General features: G+C 46.7%; 1 protein-coding gene across 2 annotated transcripts; it reads left to right on the top strand.

Moving 5' to 3' along the window:
* The first annotated feature begins 9,919 nt into the window (after positions 1–9,919).
* LOC132388343 (zinc finger protein 239-like) lies at positions 9,920–20,086 on the top strand. Of its 2 annotated transcripts, XM_059960682.1 has the most exons (3): positions 9,920–10,062; positions 18,290–18,413; positions 18,455–20,086. In XM_059960682.1, exon 3 carries the CDS (start codon positions 19,107–19,109, stop codon positions 19,956–19,958), a length of 852 nt encoding a protein of 283 aa, XP_059816665.1. In that variant the 5' UTR covers positions 9,920–10,062; positions 18,290–18,413; positions 18,455–19,106; the 3' UTR covers positions 19,959–20,086. The 2 variants fall into 2 exon arrangements, with proteins under 2 accessions (XP_059816665.1, XP_059816666.1); XM_059960683.1 differs by lacking the exon at positions 9,920–10,062 and adding an exon at positions 11,942–12,501 and having other exon boundaries at positions 18,290–20,086.
* The last annotated feature ends 899 nt before the right edge of the window (positions 20,087–20,985 follow it).

Raw genomic sequence — 20,985 nt, 5'->3', positions numbered from 1 at the left:
GCAGTCGGTGGGGTGCTGGAGCAGCTCATCGCAGGTCGCTGGCAACCCCTGGCGTTTTTCAGCAAACACCTGCGGCCACCCGAGCTCAAGTACAGTGCTTTTGACCGGGAACTGTTGGCGCTCTACCTGGCAATCCGGCATTTCAGGTACTTCCTAGAAGGTCGGCCCTTCACCGCGTTCACGGACCACAAACCGCTTACCTTTGCGTTTACGAAAGCATCCGACCCCTGGTCATCCCGCCAGCAACGCCACCTGTCCTACATCTCTGAATACACAACGGATGTCCGGCACGTCTCGGGTAAGGACAATGTCGTGGCGGATGCGCTCTCTCGCCCTACCGTTCATGCCCTTTCCCAAGGGGTAGACTTTGAGGCACTGGCAGAGGCACAGCAGGTAGATGAGGAGATTCCGAGTTACAGGACTGCAGTCTCTGGTTTGCAGCTCCAGGACCTCCCCGTGGGCCCAGGTGAGAGGACCCTACTCTGTGACGTCGCCACCGGCCAGCCCCGTCCGGTCGTCCCGACAGCCTGGCGGCGACGTGTTTTCGACTCCATTCATAACTTGGCGCATCCCTCCATCCGGACAACTGTCCGGCTGGTTTCCAGCAGGTTCGTTTGGCACGGTCTCCGCAAACAGGTCAGTGAATGGGCCAGAACGTGCATGCACTGCCAGACGGCCAAGGTTCAGCGGCACACCAAAGCCCCACCGCAGCAGTTCCATCCCGCCCACCGGCGTTTCGACCACATTCATGTGGATATCGTGGGCCCCCTGCCAGTGTCGCGCGGAGCGCGTTACCTCCTGACTATCGTGGACCAGTTCACAAGATGGCCAGAGGCGGTCCCGCTCACCGACACCACCTCCGAATCTTGCGCCCGAGCCCTGATCGCCACCTGGATATCCCGCTTTGGTGTACCAGCCCACATTACCTCCGACAGAGGCGCCCAGTTCACCTCCAGCCTGTGGTCAGCTATGGCCAGCCTTTTGGGGATTCAGCTGCACCACACCACTGCCTACCACCCACAGTCGAACGGGCTAGTGGAGCGTTTCCACCGTCACCTGAAGTCGGCCCTCATGGCCCGCCTGCGAGGAGCCAACTGGGCGGATGAGCTTCCCTGGGTCCTTCTCGGCATCCGCACAGCGCCCAAGGACGACCTGCACGCCTCGTCGGCCGAGTTGGTATACGGCGCGCCCCTGGCCGTCCCCGGGGAGTTCCTACCAGCCCCGAGGGGGCAAGAGGAAGAACCCGCTGCAGTCCTGGGCAGACTTCGCGAGAAGCTCGGTAACCTGGCCCCCATACCCACTTCACAGCATGGGCGGCACCCGACCTGCGTACCCAAAGACCTACGGAACTGTAAGTTTGTGTTTGTACGAAGGGGCGGGCATCGGCCACCGCTGCAGCGGCCATACGAGGGGCCGTTTACGGTGCTCCGGAACAACGGGTCCACGTTCGTGCTGGACGTTGGGGGGAAGGAGGAGGTTTTCACGGTGGACCGCCTCAAGCCGGCCCATGTGGACCTGGCGCAACCGGCCGAGTTTCCGGCGCCTCGGCGCAGAGGCCGACCTCCCAAGCAGGTTCTGGCCCAGGCTGTGGACATTGGGGGGTGTATCGCCGGTTCTGGGGGTGGGTTATGTAGCGCCTCATTTCCTAGCGTATCCGAACCGACTCACAATTAGATAGCCTACGGGGGTTTGTGAGCACAGAGCTTTGGAGCCTCTTCGCCATGGGGGGCCGGTTGACAGAGGCTTAAAAGTGAGGCTGAAGTTTTCGAATAAAGTTTTTCCTTCGACTGCAGTTACCGACTCCGTGTCGTAATTTTAGCGCTGCGTGTAGCACCGCTACAATAAAGCCTTATTTTGACAAGCAGGCACCATCTATGAGTGTTGTTGTCAAAACAAATGAATCTGGCAACCCTGAGCTTGAAACAATTGACTCGTCTGAGACTTTTTACAAGCCCAACGTGGTCCCAGTTAGGCTAATGAACTCGGTTGTTCCAGAAAATATTGATAACAAGTTGGCTCATCTGCAGCCAAAGCAACAACAACAGCTGAAGGAATTAATTCTGAAGTTTAAAGATTTCTTTCCCGATGTTCGCAAGCAAACCACGGTCTCATTACATGATGCAGATATTGGTCAAGCCAAACCGATTAAACAACACCCATATCGCATGAACGTAGAGAATGTAAATTGGCTGAGCAATTGTTGTAAGCGTGGAAACAGATTCAGTAGGTCTCAGGGGCACAGATTATGGGAAGGTAAATGAAGTAACAAAAACAGATGCCTATCCTATCGCTAGGATAGATGATTGCATCGATAAAGTTGGAATAGCTAATTTCTTACAAAGATTGATCTGTTGACAGGGTATTGGTGTGTTCCATTGACGGACAGACATAGAGAAATTTCTGCCTTTGCGACACCATCTAGGTTGTATGAATACAATGTTTTGTCTTTTGGAAAGAAAAATGCTCCAGGAACATCCCAGAGAATGATTAATTTTGAAATTCGAGGGTTAGAACACACAGATGCCTATATTGATGACTTAGTCACAGGGAGTGACACTTGGGAAGAGTATATCTCTGATTGGTAAAAGGCTCTTAGAAGGTTTCTGGGAATGGATGGATATTATCGTAAGTTCTGTAAGAACTTTGCTGCTCTCGCTCTTCCTCTGACTAATCTCCTGAAGATGGGTGAAAAGTTTGTTTGGACTGAACCTTGTCAGGAGGCATTTGATCGATTGAAGGATATTATTTGAGATTAGGCCAATCAATGTAGTATTCTCAGCAAATTTAATTAGCAGATTGGAGCTGTGGGTGGCAACACAAGTCATGGGTGCACAGAGAGTAAAGGAGAGGGCCAAAGTGACAACCCTGTGGGGTATGTGAGCTGAGGGTCAGAGAGACAGAGGAGATGGAGCCCACTCTTACCACCTGCTGGTGATCTGACAGGAAGTCCAGGATCCAGCTACACAAGGCAGGGTGAAGGCCGAGGTCTCTGAGCTCCTTGTCGATACTTCATGCCTTTGTATGGCTACTGCTCTGCCCATGACTGCAAGGAACTCAGAGAACTTTGGAGAGCAGAGAACATCAGAGAAACAAGCCTCCCCTCCATGGACTCTCCCTACACTTCCCCTCCCTCAGAAAACCAGGCCATGTACACAAAGAACCTCATAACCTGGACATTCTTGCTGCAAACCCGCTCCCACATTGGCGAAGAGATACAAAAGCCTTAAAGTGCGTAACACCAGGCTGAAGGATGGCTTCCTGCCTGCAGTTATAAGCCAAATGAATGATAAAATGGACTCGGCCTCACAATGTAACTCGATGTGACCCTGCACCATATGTCTATCTGCACTGCACTTTCTCTGCAGCCATAATACTTTGTTACAGTTATTTTTTTGTTGTCTATGAGCTCAATGTACTGTTGTAATGTATCGATCTGTGTGGATGGTACATCAGGCAAGATTTTCACTGTAGCTCAGAACGTGATGATAATAAACAAATACACCACTTTAATTGTGTGGAAATATTAGACAGACTGAGCTTCTGCTCCGGAACCACAGAAGGAAACTGACCAGTTGTCATTTCTGTGGAAAGCAAATATATGGAAAATGCTTCAATCTCGCATTACAATCTGCAGTAACTGGGATCAGGTGACCGGCGGTGGGTCTCCCATATCAATATCAGAATCAAGTTTAATAGCACCAGCATATGCCATGAAATTCGTTGTCTCTGCGGTAGCAGTAGAACCTAATTCTTAACAAAAGATCTTAACAATTGTGACTTAAAGTAAGTATATATATAGTACAAAAATATAAAAAAAATGTAATAAGCTATTCTAATTGTGTAAATGTAATAATCTAATTTAATTGTGTGGAGCTATTTGATCCGGATCTCACTGCGTTGTCTGAAAGGGACAAAGGTGAAGCTACATGTACACGTAGAGCAGTGACCCGCAAATGCTGCAGATCTGCAGAAAAACGTGAACAGGAAACGGGATCAGGTAACGGGTGGAGGGTCTCCCTCCTGAACTGGTGACTCTGCTCCATGGCCCTAACATGCTGCCCGACCCATCCGCCGCATTCCCCACATTATTCCATATTTACACCAGATACCTGTCTACTTTTCCACACCATATCTACCCCGATCCCTTTCCCTCCACCCCCAGGTCACAGAGTCACGGGCTCGATTCCCATCCCCTTTTTCAGAGACTAGGATCACTGGTTCAACCGGTAATGATGTTCTGCATTTCAATGTGTTCACCTCTCAGTCCTCGATTCTCGAAATGACATTTAGAGTTACCACATTTGATCTTTCTTCAGGTTATGACCCCACCTCTCCAGGGATCAGTCAAGTGAATCTTCATTGCACTCTCTATAACAAATACTCTCTAACCTCATTGTTTATGGAATTAATTTCCAGCTTCTGCAGCCCCGTGTTGCCCCAACCACTGAGCTCCCACCCCTGTCACTATTTTCACTTTCCACCTCCCCCCTCACCTGAATCCACCTCTCACTCCCCAGCTCATGCCCCATCCCTACCCCTCACCTCTTTTCCCTGACTATTTCCCCTCCACTCTCAGTCCAGAGGGAGGGTCTCGGCCCGAAATGTTTACGGTCCATCTCCCTCCACAGATGCTGTCCGACCCACTGAGTTCCTCCGGCAGTTTGTTCTTTGGTCTGTCTAACCCGTGTTAGTATGGGGAGCGGGATTTTGCACCATATTGCAGGGTTACCGTTAGGGTTAATGGACTTTTCGGTGAGACAGCAACATTAATCACGGGTTTCATCACTGAATCCAGTGTTGTGGGATGTAAAGTCCCCTGTTATGTGTCCGGCTGTGCTATGTTGTTGGTGAAGTGGGCAGCGTGGTGTTTGTCTCAATTCGGGTCACAACACCAGAATTGCCAGCGGGATCCACACACAGTGTGTTAGTCAGCAGAAAACCTTTCGTCCCTGTAGTCTTTGTTTCCTGGTAAACTCAACACCCTGACAGTGTGGACCATAGATACCCCTTCCTCTCAGAGTCAGGGGATCATTCAGACAGCTGATCGCTGAGAAGAATTATATTTATTGGTCATTAAAGTTTGCCCAGATTCGTTTGGACGGATTTGATGTGGAGTTCGGGGTGTCACAGTGAAAGGGCCTGACGGCCGAACTCTCTCCGTTGTCCAAACATCCTTCCAGGTGAGGCGACACTTCACCTGTGAATCTTCCGGGGTCGCCCGTTGTGTCCGCTGCTCCCGATGCGTCCGCCTCCACACTGGTGACACCGGCTCCTCCGCAGTTGTGCCGGGTAGGAATGTTTTTTAACGGGTGTCGATATTTTTCTTCCCTTTTGTGCGGGGGGGAGGGGTGGGTTTTGGGGGTTGATGATTGGGATGCCGTCCTTTTGATGCGGGGGGTGGGGAGGGAGTTTCATTTTTTTTTCTCTCTGAACGACTTTCACGATTTCTTTGTTTCGTGGTTCTCTGGAGAAGGAAAAAAAAACTCAGCGTTATTTACGGATACCTGCTTTGATAATAAATTAATCTTTCAACCATCCACTCCCAGCGGGACTTCCCGGTGTCCAAACATTTCAATTCCGATTTCCATTCCCGTTCCGACGTGTCATCCCATCCCTTGCCAAGATGAGGCCACCCTCAGGTGCAGGATCAGCAACTTATATTCCGTCTGGGTGCCCCCACCCAACCTGATGGCATGAATATCGATTTCCCCTTCCGGTGAACAAATTTACCTCATACCCCTCCGTCCCACTCCCTCTCATCCCCTCTGTCTCTGTACGTCCTCTCACCTGCTTATCACTTCACTCTAGGTCCACTGCTCCATCCCTTTCTCAATATATTGAAGTGTACCTGTGAGTGTCGATACTCAAAATATCCTCACACGTCAGGTGTTACATGGTTCGACCTTCATACATCCAGTTTAGTGTTTAAATATATAAAAAGTTAAAGAAGCTAGAATCTTTACATAAATTATTATCGCAACTATACGAATAGAAAATACTGTATTTTGGATGTGACAAATGTTAATGGGAGGAGAGCAACCATTTGGGAGGTTTGGAAATGCATTTCATCTCGTTCATTGCCTCACTAAGTTACTCTTTTTCCTATCAACACAAAGAGAAAAAGAGCCTCTTTTCAATCAACTACAGTTGGTGGAGCGAGGCCAAGGAGTTAATCACCTCCTAATGATATGAAATGACGTAAAACTAGCTTGTAGCCGAGAATTTGTTTTTCCATTTGGCTTCCAAAACTAAACTGAATTTATCTAGGTGTAGAAGAGGATTTTGGATGATTAGCTTGTGCATTTTTCTTTCATTTTTTTCGACTCTTAAACATGGGTTTCGATGTTCATTCCGTGCTTAATATAGCTCCTTCCTGGAATCCAATGGTATCCATTGGAAAGGGTGAAAAAATGCTTGTATTTGTGTACAGGTATTTCCCAGCTTCCTAGGACAATGGGTCGAGCGAAGGAATTTCACAAATACCTAAATAAAAAACAGTCACAGCTCCAGGATTTCACCAAAAACAATCAAATATCCTCATGTTATTAGTGGTATTTTTCCCCACCAGCCAACAGCCCCTCTTCCCAACCCCCGCTTCTGTAAAATTCGCTCTATTTAATATCCGGGGTTGTTAAATTCCGTGCTTGTTTATTTTGACTTTTTTCCAGAGGTGTCGGAGCGGCTCCCCAGTGAGCTCTGGTAGCACTGCACCCCTGAATGTATGAGACAGTACAGTGTTAAATGCAAAATCCTGGACAGTGTCGTTGATCAGAGGGATCTTAGACTCCAAGTTCATCACTCCCTGAAAGATACTGCACAGATTGATCGGGTCGATAAGAAGGCAAAGGGCATGGTTGTCTTTAATAGTTGAAGCACTGAGTTCAAAAGTCATGAAGTTGTGTTCCAGCTTTGTAAAACTTGTTAGACCATATCTGGAGTGTTTCATACAGTTCTGGTCGCCCCCATTCTCGGAAGGATGTCGGGGCTTTGGAGAGGGCACAGAAGAGGTTTACCAGGATACTGCCTGGATTAGAGGGCATGAGCTATAACGAGAGGCTGGACAAACTTGTGTTGTTTTCTCCAGAGCGGCGCAGGCTGGGGTGCGACTGGATGGGCGTTTATAAGATTACGAGAGGAATAGATAGAGTGGACAGAGGGTATGTTTTTTCCTGGGGGTTAGAAATGTCTGACATATTTAAGATGAGAGGAGATGTGAGGGGCGTCTGTTTATTTCCACAGAGTCCTGGGAAGCTGGAGTCTATGTCTGGGGTGTTAGACCCCACCAGTCACGTGATCCCATTTGCCCCTCCCACTTAACCATAGATGTAACGATCTCTTTGAGCATGTTCACAATCTCCAGGTGAGTGGTCACTCATCCTCCATGTTGTGTTGGGAAATCTGATGTTGGCCACTGAGTCCCGTTAACTTCCCCGAAATCGTCTCGCTTCCTGAGGCTCCTCACATTTGACCTGGAGCTTTATGGCTGTTGTGCCTTCTCCCGGACTGGGGTGGGTGAGAATGAGCGACCCAGGTTGTGGGGAACTTTGATTTCACTGCCTGCTTTACCGAGGGACTGGCAAGTCTAAGGGGAGAATGGTTTCTGTGATGTGCTGATCTGGATCCAAAGGTCTCTGCCGTTCCTCGCAGTCACGGGCAGAGCAGTTACCATGCAAAGCGTGAAGTGTCCGGATGGGAAACTTCCTATGGTGTCCTGATAAGAATTTGGTGAGGGTCAAAGTATATCTGGCAAGGTTCTTGTTATTTTTGCTCATTCTGTCATTTTAGAATCTTTTGTACGATAGTATGTACTATTCATTCAGTACCTATGTGTTGCTGGAGGACCATCAGTGATCGTCCTTGATCCCTTCTCCCACCTGGTTCCATCTGTTCATCTTGTTCAACCTCTGTCCAGTCTCCTCACACCCCCCAACTCCGCTTCAGTGATGTACACCAACCATCTGGGTCATCCTCAGTCCGCCTTGTATCCCACCTCCTCAATGTTATATATCAGCAAACTTTTTCTAACCCTTAGTCTTCATCGTGAAATGTTCTTTTGTACCTTTGGCCTCGCTGAGTCATTTCCAGAATCGGTTAGTGTTAGCTGGAATGCCGGAGGGTCATCAGGTCCCAGTTCTGTTGTGCATTGGTGTGGAGGTGCTAGTTTATGACCAGTGATGGACTGACACAGTGCAGTATTTTACTGGCAGCAAAGAGTACTGGGAGAGTTGGTGCTTGGGCTCTAATCCTGTGATCGGCATTCCATGCAAATGGAACTGTTGGTGTTTTGGCTTTGACTTTGGTTTGAGCTTCTGCAGATGGGGCTGGATGTTCGTCCTGCAATGAAGCAGAAATTTTGAGCAGCTGGACATTGGATGTGGGGAAATCCCGGATTGCACTACCCAGTGCGAGATGTGGGGATGATGTGTGAGACTCTTAGTGTCGGTGAGTGGCAGATTCAGCTGTGTGACTCTGTGAGGTTGGTCCTGGAATATCATAGTTTTTGATCTAGGTAAAATGGACCCGGGGAACGAGCGGTTTGGGATTGGGAAGTGTTGAGTGAGTATTTCTGGTCTGGGATCAGATGTTTGTTTCTGGAGTTCCTTTGGAAGCAATGACTGCCAATCTGAGGAGAGGATGAGTTCCCATTTCATCCTCACAGGGAGAGGCTGTGAGTAACTGGGCTGTTCCGTGTTTACAACAGTAGAAATAGACCCTGAGTCTGGTGTTCAAACTGTGTTTGGAAATCACACAGTGGAAATCAGGCAGCTGTGCTGGAGATCTGCACTAAAAACTGAAAATGTTTGAAGTCATTCTGATGAAATGTTATGAATTGAATTGTATTGTAAGCTGTTCCTTACCGGCTGAGTGTTTCTGGTAATTCCAGTTCCTTTTTATTTCTTGTTTATATTTCATGAAATAGACCTGTTTTAACCTGGAAATGAAAATGGCTGTGATACTTTGTAGGCCTCCGTTAGAGTCTCTGCAGGTCTCCTCTCTCCACGCCAGCGATATTGTCCAAGGGAAGGGCATTAGGACCCATACAGCTTGGCACCGGTGTCGTCTGCCAAGGCTCGAACTAGCAACCTTCAGATCACTAGACCAACGCCTTAACCACTTGGCCACGCGCCAGCACATGTGATAGTAGAATAGTAAAGAAAGCACAACGTTTCCCTTTAAATTATCCTGGTACCAATTTGTTAGTTATTCCTGGAAATGTATTCAGTACAGTTGTTGCTAACAAGGTTTACATGAATAATCTCAGGAATGATCGGCGTTATGTATGAGGAGCATTTGATGGTTCTAAACCTGTGCTCAGTGGGGTTCAGAGGGACGAGGGAGGGATGTATGGTTAAGTAAACCTACCGAATGCTGAAAAGTCTGGATACAGTGGACATGGAGAGGATGTTTCCATTAGATGCAGAGTCTGTGATCTGATAGCACAGTCTCAGAATAAAAATGCTTCCTGTTAAAATTCAGTTGCGTTTTTTTTTTGCCAAAAGATGTCTGATCTATGGAATTGTTGCCACAGAGTCTGAGTGAGGCTGCCATTTGGGAATATTTATAACAGAGATTAATATACTCAGGATTGCTAAGTAGATTTAGGTTTACAGGAGGAAGGCAGGAATATGGTGTTGAGATAAAAATCAGCCATGGTTGAATGGTGGGCAGACCAGATGGATCGAATCACCTGATTCTGTTCCTGTGTCTTGTGTCTTACCATGACTGGATGATGACTCCTTCTTATCCCATATCGTTCTGTGACATATGAGGGACAATAAAAGATTGTTCACTGAGATCAGTATATTTGCCTTCAGCGTTTAAATTTCAGTGAGTTTTGTTCCTAGTAACATTAAGAAGAAACGTTTGGTCCTCCTTTGTCTTGTTAATGTGCTTCATTATCTTTCATGTTAAAGTTAGACCTGCAGTGAGAGATTTATTGGAAGAAAAACCACGACTGAAGACGAGGGAACAGCAACAAGTGAACCAGCCCAAGGATTGAGAGCACTGATTGGAGAGAAACCAATCTGACTCGGAGATTCCAGTGATTCCAGAGAAAGTTTGGTGAGTTTTATATACCTCTATGAAGTCTCCGCTCATTCTTCTATGCTCCAATCTCTGGTCACTGAATTACAGTGAGGATACTAATAACTTTCTCCTGACTGAATCACCGGAATCTCCGAGTCAGATGTGTTTCTCTCCAGTTGATGCTCTCAGTCCTCGGGCTGGTTCACTTGTTGCTGTTCCCTCGACTTCAGTCGTGGTTTTTCTTCCAATAAATCTCTCACTGCAGGTCTAACTTTAACGTGAAGGATAATGAAGCACATTAACAATACAAAGGTTGACCAAACATTGTTCACTGAGATCATTATATTTACCTTCAACGTTTAAATTTCAGTGAGTTTTGTTCCTAGTAACATTAAGCAGAAATGTTTGGTCCAAGTGAACCAGCCCGAGGATTGAGAGCATCAACTGGAGAGAAACACATCTGACTCGGAGATTCCGGTGATTCAGTCAGGAGAAAGTTTGGTGAGTCTCATTTACTCAAACACTGGTCCTTTAGACAATACATACCTGCACAAAGGAAGGTAGGAAATAGTTGGGAGTGAGACAGAATGAGCCCAGAAGAACCAGTCATGCCTCTGTCAGAACCAGTTGTGAAGAAGCACCCCCCAATGTTTCCTTTAAACTTTTCACCCTTCACGCTTAACCTGTGTCCTCTGGCTTTTTTTCTCCCCTAGCCTCAGTGGATAAAGCCTGCTTGCATTCACACTATCTGTACCCATCATAATTTTATATACCGCTCATTCTTCTACACTCCAAGGAATGAAGTCCTGAACTATTCAACCTTTCTCTGTAACTCAGTTTCTCAAGTCCCGGCAACATCCTCGTAAACCTTCTCTGCCCTCTTTCAGCCTTATCAATATCCTTCCTGTAATTCGGTGACCAGAGCTGCACACAATACTCCAAATTCGGCCGCACCAATGCCTTATACAACCTCACTATAACATTCGAATTCTTATACTCAGTACTTTGATTTACAAAGGCCAATGTACCAAAAGCTCTCTTTACTACCCTATCTCCCCGTGGTGCCACTTTTAGGGAATTTTGTATCAGTATTCCTAGATACCTCTGTTCTACTGCACTCCTCAGTGCCCGACCCATCTACCTTATATGTTCTACATTGGTTTTTCCTTCTGAAGTGCAACATCTCACGCTTGTCTGTATTAAGCTCCATCTGCTATTTTTCAGCCCATTTTCTAGCTGGTTCAGATCCCTCTGCAAGCATTGAAAACATTCTTCACTGTCCACTACACCTCCAATCTTTGTATCATCAGCAAATTTGCTGATCCAATTTACCAAATTATCATCCAGATCATTGATATAGTTGTCAAATAACAATGCACCCAGCACTCATCGCTGCGGCACACCACTAGTCACAGGCCACCACTCAGAGATGCAATCCTCCACTACCACTCTCTGACTTCTCCCATTGAGCCAATGTCTAATCCAATTTACTACCTAACCTCCCATGCAGGACCTTGTCAAAGGCTTTAATGAAGTCCATGTAGACAACATCCACTGCCTTCCCTTCATCCACTTTCCTTGTAACCTCAAAGAGATTTGTTAAACATGACCTACCACACACAAAGCTGTGTTGACTCTCCCTAAAAAGACCCTGTCTATCTAAATAATTGTCGATCCTATCTCTTAGTACTCCTCCAACATTTTACCCACTACCGATATCAAACCTCCCGGACTATAATTTCGAGAATTATTTTTAGAGCCTTTTTTAAGCAACGGAACAACATGAGCTATCCTCCAATCCTTCGGCTCCTCTCCCGGAGATAATGACTTTTAAATATATCTGCCAGGGCCCCTGCAATTTCAACACTAGACTCCTTCAAGATCTGAGGGAATACCCTGTCAGGGCCTGGAGATTTATCTACTCGGCTCAAGATAGCAAGCACTTCCTCCTCTCTCAGTACTTGTTTGCCTTATTTCCATTGACTCCATGCCAGTTTCCTAAGTAAATACAGATGCAAAAAAAATTAAGATCTCCCCCATTTCTTTCAGTTCCATACATAGCCGACCACTCTGATCTTCAAGAGGACCAATTTTATCCCTTACTATCATTTTTCTCTTAACATATCTGATGTAGCTCTTTGGATTATCCTTCACCCTGACTGCCAAAGCAACCTCATGTCTTCTTTTAGCCCTCCTGATTTCTTTCTTAAGTATTTTCTTACTTTTTGTATACTCCTCAAGTACCTTATTTGATCCCTGTTTCTTATACATGTCATAATCTTTCTTTCTGTTTATCAGAGTTCCCTCGAGAACCAAGGTTCCTTATTCTTATTCATTTAGCCTTTAATCCTGAGACTTTGTTCCCAGGGTGTCCTCATGGGCCGTCCAGAAATGATTTCAGCTGGTGACAACCCTGTTCTTCGCTGTGGGGTAACCCTCATGTGGAATCGGGATAATGGTCGGACCTTCAACAAAGTGAGTCCAGTCTCCGCTGTTAGTCTGGCCAGTTTACTCTTCAGAGTGCCATTGGCTCTTTCCACTCTGCCAGTGGCCCATGGGTGGTGTACACAGTGGAATTGTTGCTTGATAGCTAGTTCGTTACATACCCCTTCGTTTGCTTTCACCACAGAGTGTGGGCCATTGTCAGAGCTCAGCATCTCTGGCAGGTCGTACCTGGGAATTATTTCCCGTAATATTACCTTCACAACAGTCAGCAGTATTAATGGTAGTTGGAAAAGCTTCAACCCATGTACTAAACACATCTATAATAACTAAGCAGTATCTATAGCAATGTACTCGAGGCAATTCAATGAAATCAACTTGTAGACACGAAAAAGGTTAACCTGTCAAGGGAGTCGTATCCGGTGTGCAGGGTACAGGTTACCAACCATTCCCTCCTTTTCCAAGTGTGTACAGTTATTTACATAATTGACCAATGTTGGTAAAAACTGTGTAGGAACCCAGACCTGTCCCACTGGGTGATCCAAAAACCAAGATCGGGGTCTTTCTGGAACCCCATCTGGGACCATAGTTTGCGCTCATCCTTAGAGGCGTCCCCCTGAAAAGTACGCACCTCCCTCATGTCTGGCAAACCCGTTCTGCTTGAGTCACGGAGGATTGCTTGACGGGAACCCGAGCGGACTACAACTACCGAGGATTGTGCCGCACTTTCACTGTCTAACCTGCTAAAGCATTGCCTGTCGTGACCAGGTTAGACATGCAGGTGTGGGCTGCACATTTAGTAATATTCAAAACTCGAGGTAGCTGTAGAGCGGTGAGTAAGTTGTTTACAAAGGTGACATTACTAATGGGGTGGCCAGAGGAAGTCAGGAATCCCCATGTTCCCAGAGAGCCCCGTAGTCATGTACAATTCCAAATGCCTAACGGGAGTCTGTGTAAACGTTCCCACTGTTGTCTGTTGCTGGGATACAGGCACGAGTCAGAGCAAACAGCTCAGCCTTCTGGGTGGAGACAGCTGCTTCAAAAGAGGCCTGTTCAATTACTTCACTGTCCGTCACTATCGCATCGTTTCCCTGCTGGATCCACAAAAGAGATTCCATCCTCGTAACAAGTTGCCTCAGGCTTGAGGGAGTACTGCAGAATGGATGGGAGAGTCTGTCCTTCTTTCACTGTGACCCAGACAGGGGGCAGTTGGTGCGGCCAACTTCATGGCCTGAAATTGCCCAGAGATGTGGTACACCATCTTGGATTTTGTCAATATTAAAAGAGAGTTTTACTAGATGTCCCGTCTTCACTTCCGACTCCTTCAAGTATCGGAGTTGGCCCACAGGAAATCTTGCCAGTCTCCTTTCGTACAGGAGGCTTGTTTTGTCAGGGTGTAGGCAGGGAACCCAGGGCAAACCCTGATGCTGGAATGGGGAACCACCAGTCCTGTCTGTCCCCAAAGGAAATCCAGAACTTCGGACAGTAATGAACTGCCCTCTCTTCCTTTAACCTGTCCAAGCACCGTGAAAGGGAACTTCTGTCCCTCGAGGGGTGCATAAATATGGCTTTCCTCAGATGAGCACCCCGTAGAGTCAAAGTACAGAGTCACATGAGAGTCGACCACTGGCAGGAGGGGTTCAAACTCAGTGGAGTCCAGATTGTGCCCACCACTGGGGGGGGGGGGGGGTCAGAAATTGGGGAAGCTGTCGGTTGTTCGCTAGTTGCAGGGTGATACCATTGTCTGTGCATAGGCTCTCGACTTCCAACAGACAGAGCAAGTCTCTCCCTACAAGATTACACCCCCGACTGATGGTGACTGTAAATGAAACCTCACACTGGTTTCCCGGGAATTTCACCTGCAGTGGCTGGTTATGTGAACACGTACATCCTATGCCTTCAAAGCCAGACAGAGTGATTGTAGCGTCTGACCGCTGGAATCCCTTTTCTGATACTGTTTCCTGATCGAGAGTGGTTGTGGTTGCCCCCATATCAATCATAAACGGAATTGGAATTCCAGGAACTTGCAATATTACATTGGGCTCTTCCTGTGGGGTGGAAATCACAGCGAGAAGCATCCTTGCTTGTCCATTTCTAAGCGGGTTGTTTGCCCCACCTGTCCCGTGGTAGCTTTCTGTTCTTCTGATCCCCAGATATAGCCCACTCGCTTCCTTCTTTCCACTGAACACCTTTAATATTAGTTCCCTTCAGGGTTGATCGGGATTCGAAAGTCCGGTCGCAATGATATGTCAAAGCGCAACGTATTCCATTTCGGTCATTTTCAGGCCAATCCATATTATTTTTAATCGTGTTGGCTAGCTATATTGGTAAGCAATAGAACAGTAGGGCATTAAACTGGGGGGACAGATTCCCATTATTAAAGGCTTGGTCTCCTGCGAAAGTGCCATAGCAGGCCACAAATCACTCCCAATAGTCTGGTCCCGATTCCCCAGGGTTAGGTTTCCATTCAACTACTTTACTAATGTTTACAGGTTGCTGGAGAGCCCTTTCCAAGGCTTGAATAATCTGCTCTGTCTGTTCATTCTGATTATGGTTTCCCGCCTGTAACTCCTGATAGGTTTGGTATCTCAAACCTGCATTCCTTTTCCTCCCCTCAGCAGCGGAGAGAATCATGCAGCAGAGACTGAATAAATCTTGTGGAGTCGCATTAGACATTTGTGTAGTACTGTGGACATACTGAGCAAACGGCAAATAAATACATAAATAAATAGACAGATAGATAGAAAAATAAATAAATAAATAGATAGATAGATAGATAGATAGATAGATAGATAGATAGATGGGTAGATAGATGACTACATAAATAAATAAATAAATCTTCTGCCGTTGCATTAGACATTTGTGTAGTACTGCGGACACACCGAGCAAACTGTAAATAAATAAATAAATAAATAGATAGATAGATAGATAGATAGATAGATAGATAGATAGATAGATAGATAAATAAATAAATCTTGTGCAGTTGCATTAGACATTTGTGTGGTACTGTGGACACACTGAGCAAACGGTGCTGGTTTTTCTTTTCTCTTTGGGGCCTGATTCATGATCGTTATCATTTCTTGAGGCTTCCAGGGTGCATACACAGGAATCACTGAGGGCTGTCCCTCCTCCTGCTCATGGATTGGACAGCATTCAGGTGGGAATTGTCTTTGTGGAGCCATTAACTTTGGGGTTTTATTGTATTCCTCTCTCCCTGTCTCGGAATAAACCTCTGTATTCCCTTTCAGGATCACATGGTAAAGTGGCAGCCCCCCCCCCCCCCCCGACTTCCCTGTCCCGCTGTTTTACCCGAGCGGCTATCATTGGGGTTTGGGGGCACTGGGTGCACTTGGCCCCTGGTAAGGTGGGAGAGGTACGGGGTGGGGGGGGGGGGTTCCCACTCCTCATCATGGTCACTGTCCTCAAACAGGGTCGGTATGACAGACATGGGTTTGGGATCCCTTGATTCCCTATCAGTATGTAACAAAACCCAATTTCCCTCAGGGTCAATAAAGTACGTTTGTCTGTCTGTCTGTCTGTCTGTCTGACGTTCCTGCCCTTCTCTCCTATCTGGGCCGGCATTGGTTTGCTTACGTTGTTTTTCCTGCTCTCGTTTTCGGCGCACATCCACCCATTCACACTTAACTTTTAGCGTCTCCCAACCTTTGCAGTACATACCTCTATCCCATTGTCACATGCATTCTTACTCCAATTTGCTAATAATATACTGTTCCACTTCATATCTGCTTTTCCTTTCACACCCTTTCAACAATTTCCACTTCTTTCCACAGTTCTTTTTCCATATCGAATTGACTGTTTGTTCTCATGAGGTAATATCCCAGTTTCCCTCCCCCCCCCCCAGTGGCCATATTTTGTTCCCCAATTTCTTATTCAGCGCTGCACTCAACATTTGAAAATCTTTTTCCTTGTCTGGAAAACTCGCAGACATATTGTGTAGGGCTGCTCCTGGCCCACTCGCATCAATCGACTGCAATTGACCCATGTCCTCTAAGTAATTTTCCCGGCACAAAGCCTCCTGCTCAATTATCGATCAGGTAACTTTACCCCGCTGGCACCTCCTGCACAATTAATGAAATTACCTGGCATGTAAGCCTCCTGCCCATTTAGTAACATTTACCAGGTACCGCCTCATGCCCACTTAGCAAAATTTTGCCTTCCTTATACGAGTCTCTCGACAGATTCTTTCCCAATCCCGTCAAGCTAAGCAATCAGCCTTGGGTGAGGGACCGTACCTCCAAATGAAGTAACGGAGAGTGACAAAAGGTAAAATACCTATTGGGCACCTGGTCAGTCTCCGCAGTCCCCAGAGTGGTCCAGCCGCTTACTCAGCCCGTCTGCTTGGCACTCCCTGTATTGGGATCCTGTTCGTGATGACAAATGTTAAAAGTTGAGTCCAATTAAAACTCGGGAGTCCAGTTTCTTATCATCACCACAGTTTATTGTGCATTCTCCTGCAGGAGATTGAGATCCAGTTGTCAAAGGGAAGGCACGTAAGCACTGGCACTATCTAACAAGTGGACTGACTTAGTCAGGTTACAGCCTGTACATAGTACATAGTAAGCCCATACATTACTATTGCAATATGTTGTTTGAACTGGTACACCCAAGTCTGTTGGTGCAAAACTTAATTACTTAGAATTGAGAGTTTATTAAATCAAGGTTTTAATTACGGATGGATGTACAGTCTCGTCCTTGTCAGTTATTCCCTTTGCAAGGCCCTGATTTAATAACAAACAAGTTCATTCCTGTCCTTATCAGGGAGTCCTCCTCCACTTCATCAAACATGAGTACAATGTATAATGCTATCAGCTCTCAGTGTGTCTCTCTGCAAGCCTCAGAGAACTGGTAATGAGCCTGTCTTAGCTAAATGCTGAAAACTGAGTTCACTTCAGTTCAAAATTCCTATTCAGTCCCAATTATTCTTTTGGCCAGAGGTTTCATAGGTTCAAAATGATTTTGTTTATATATCCTCAATTCCTCAAGAGGGATCAGGGGAAATATTTATGTCCAATATAGAAACTGGTGTTACCTGTGTGTATTGTGGTGATGCAAAAGTTGCTGGAGAATTTGCAAGTGGGAAGAAGTGGAGTGATGTTTGCAAATCTGACTTTTTAAAGCATAGTTTAGCAAGCAAACCACATATGGACAATGTACAAAAGCTCTGGTGAGAAAATCCTTCATTACCCATTACAGGCCTGCTACATAGGTTGTGTGAGAGTGCAGATGAACTCGATCACGTATAATGTGTAAAATGTCCTTTTTTTTGGTTAAGAGCTTTTTTAGGTGTATAAGATGATGAGGGGCATTGATCGTGTGCATAGCCAGAGGTTATTTTCCCAGGGCTGAAATGGCTAACACAAGAGAGCAGAGTTTTAAAGTGCTTGAAAATTGATACCGAGGGGATGTCAGGAGTAACTTTTTTTTTACACAGAGAGTGGTGGGTGCATGGAATGCACTGCTGGCTTTTTGTGTGAGAGTGTTTCAGTTACTGTGGGAACAGGAAACCATGCAGCTCAGTGGGAACAGGGAATAATACCATTGGACAGAGTCAAACTGAGGCAGGTCACAGACTGGAGATGGCAGAAGTGCCCCATTCTTATAGACACAGGAAGATCATCAGAGAGTTTGATGGTCATTCCAGATACCAGCACTGTGCCCAGTCAGAAGATGATTTCTCTCTGCAACTTGGGTTGAACTTCACTGTAAGAGTGTGTTGCCAGATCACACCGTGACAACTCAAGTGATCTCATCTGAAATGTTGTCCTACACACATTGATTGATTCTGTAAATCTTTTTACAGGTTAAAAATGACAAGGAATTTGTCTACGGGAATCTCGAACACTACACGCCAGTTTTGCTGTCTCTGTCCAGATATTTAAGAAGTGGAGCAAGGGATTCACTCGACCATCCTTCCTGCTCAGACTGTGGGAAGGGATTCACTCGATCATCCTTCCTGCTCAGATAGTGGGGAGGGATTCACTCGATCATCCTTCCTGCTCAGACAGTGGGGAGGGATTCACTCGATCATCCTTCCTGCTCAGACAGTGGGGAGGGATTCACTCGATCATCCTTCCTGCTCAGACTGTGGGGAGGGATTCACTCGATCATCCTTCCTGCTCAGACAGTGGGGAGGGATTCACTCGGTCATACATCCTGCTCAGACAGTGGGGAGGGATTCACTCGGTCATACATCCTGCTCAGACTGTGGAGAGGGATTCACTTGGTCATCCTTCCCACTCAGACTGTGGGGAGGGATTCACTCGGTCATCCTTCCTGCTCAGACTGTGGGGAGGGATTCACTCGGTCATCCTTCCTGCTCAGACTGTGGGGAGGGATTCACTCTATCATCAGACGGACTGCCATGTCTGCCATTTTAAACGGGGGTGTTGGGGGGGAACCTGTTCATCTGCTCAGACAGTGGGAATGGATTCAGTTGGACATTTCAACTGAAGGGACATCAGCAAGTTTATACTGGGGCAAGGCCATTCACCTGTTCTGTGTGTGAGAAGGGGTTCAGTCGGTCTTCCCACCAGTGGACACACCAATTAGTTCACAGCGGGCAGAGTCTGGTCAACTGCTGAATTTCTGGGAAAGGATTCACTCGGTCATCTGACCTAATGGCTCACCAGCGAGTTCACACCGGGGAGAGTCCGTTCACCTGCTCAGACTGTGGGAAAGGATTCACTTGGTCATCTAACCTGAAGAAACATCAGCGAGTTCACACTGGAGAGAGGCCATACACCTGCTCAGAATGTGGGAAAGGATTCACTTCCTCAGATAAACTGAAGATTCATCAGCGGGTTCACACTGGGGAGAGGCCGTTCATCTGCTCAAACTGTGGGAAGGGATTCACTCAGTCATCTAAACTGAAGGAACATCAGCGAGTTCACACTGGTGAGAAGCTGTTCATCTGCTCAGACTGTGGGAAGGGATTCACTCGGTCATCCAACCTGCTGGCACACAAGTCAGTTCACACTGGGGAGAGGCCTTTCACTTGTTCAAACTGTGGGAAGGGATTCTCTTTGTCATCCCAACTGAAGGGACATCACCGAGCTCACACTGGGGTTTGGCCATTCATCTGCTCAGACTGTGGGAAAGGATTCACTAAGTTATCAAAACTGGAGGTACATCAGCGAGTTCACACTGGAGAGAGGCCATTCACCTGCTCAGAATGTGGGAGGGGATTCACTCAGTCATCTATTCTGAAGTTACATCAGCGAGTTCACACTGGGGAGCGGCCGTTCACCTGCTCAGACTGTGGGAGGGGATTCACTTGCTTATCTAATCTGAAAGGACATCAGAGAGTTCACACTGGTGAGAGGCCATTCACATGCTCAGACTGTGGGAAGGGATTCATTCTGTCACACGAACTACTGGTACACAAGTCAGTTCACACTGGGGAGTGGCCGTTCACTTGCTCAGACTGTGATAAGGGATTCTCTCAGTCATCCCAACTGAAGGTACATTAGCGAGTTCACACTGGAGAGAGGCCATTCACCTGCTCAAACTGTGGGAAAGGATTCACTCAGTCATCCAAGCTGAAGGTACACCAGCGAGTTCACACTGGAGAGAGGCCGTTCACCTGCTCAGACTGTGGTAAGGGATTCACCTGCTCATCTGAACTGAAGGTACATCAGCGAGTTCACACTGGGGAGAGGCCGTTCACCTGCTTAGACTGTGGGAAGGGATTCACTCAGTCATCGCATCTGAAGGTACATCAGCGAGTTCACACTGGAGAGAGGCCGTTCACCTGTTCAGACTGTGGGAAGGGATTCACTTGTTCATCCCAACTGAAGGTACATCAGCGAATTCACACCGGGGAGAGGCCGTTCACATACTTAGACTGTGGGAAGGGATTCACTCGGTCATCTCAACTACAGAGACACCAGCGAGTTCACACTGAGTAGAGGCCGATCAACTGGTCAGTCTTTGGGAAAAGTTTCTCTCAGCCAAATCAACCAAAATGTGCATCATCGAGTTCACACTGGGGAGTGGCCGTTCACCTGCGGTGAATGTGGGAAGTGATTCACTAAGTAATCTAAGCTTATGTAACTCTCGCTTTAGCTAGCAGCTTAATAAAGCTTAATTTGCCCCCGGCCCCAGCCCGGCCAAACTTAAGAAATGTCATTTGGGTGGATGCTGCGTGATGCGTCCCCTGTTACAAATCAGTACTGTACCCCGAAATAACAACGGTACACAATATGTGATTAAACAATTGAGATTTATAATTCTTACTTTGACTATAGGGTTAATAAAGAAAACAAAAAAAAAAAGAAACAGAGCCCACTCTCTCCATTCGCATCGTCTCATCTCTCCCCAGCAAAAGACCATGAAAATCTCTCTTCCACACTCACAAGAAGGAACATTTCTCTCATTGGATAGACCCACACTCCAAATCCCTGTTTTCTATAGTCGTAACCTAAACATTGTTATACTTGTGACAGACTACTGGGTTCACACTGGGGAGAAAGTTTCAATGAGCTGCATGCTGGATAT

Source organism: Hypanus sabinus, unplaced genomic scaffold (genome assembly GCF_030144855.1).
Source record: "Hypanus sabinus isolate sHypSab1 unplaced genomic scaffold, sHypSab1.hap1 scaffold_301, whole genome shotgun sequence".
NCBI lineage: Eukaryota > Metazoa > Chordata > Chondrichthyes > Myliobatiformes > Dasyatidae > Hypanus > Hypanus sabinus.
The sequence above is the reverse complement of the archived record's forward strand: the minus strand, read 5'-3'. Positions and strand labels throughout refer to the sequence as shown.

What these genes read in the sequence shown, in the direction of transcription:
- LOC132388343 (XM_059960682.1), top strand. Translation starts at nt 19,107, where the DNA reads ATGGCTCACCAGCGAGTTCACACCGGGGAGAGTCCGTTCACCTGCTCA.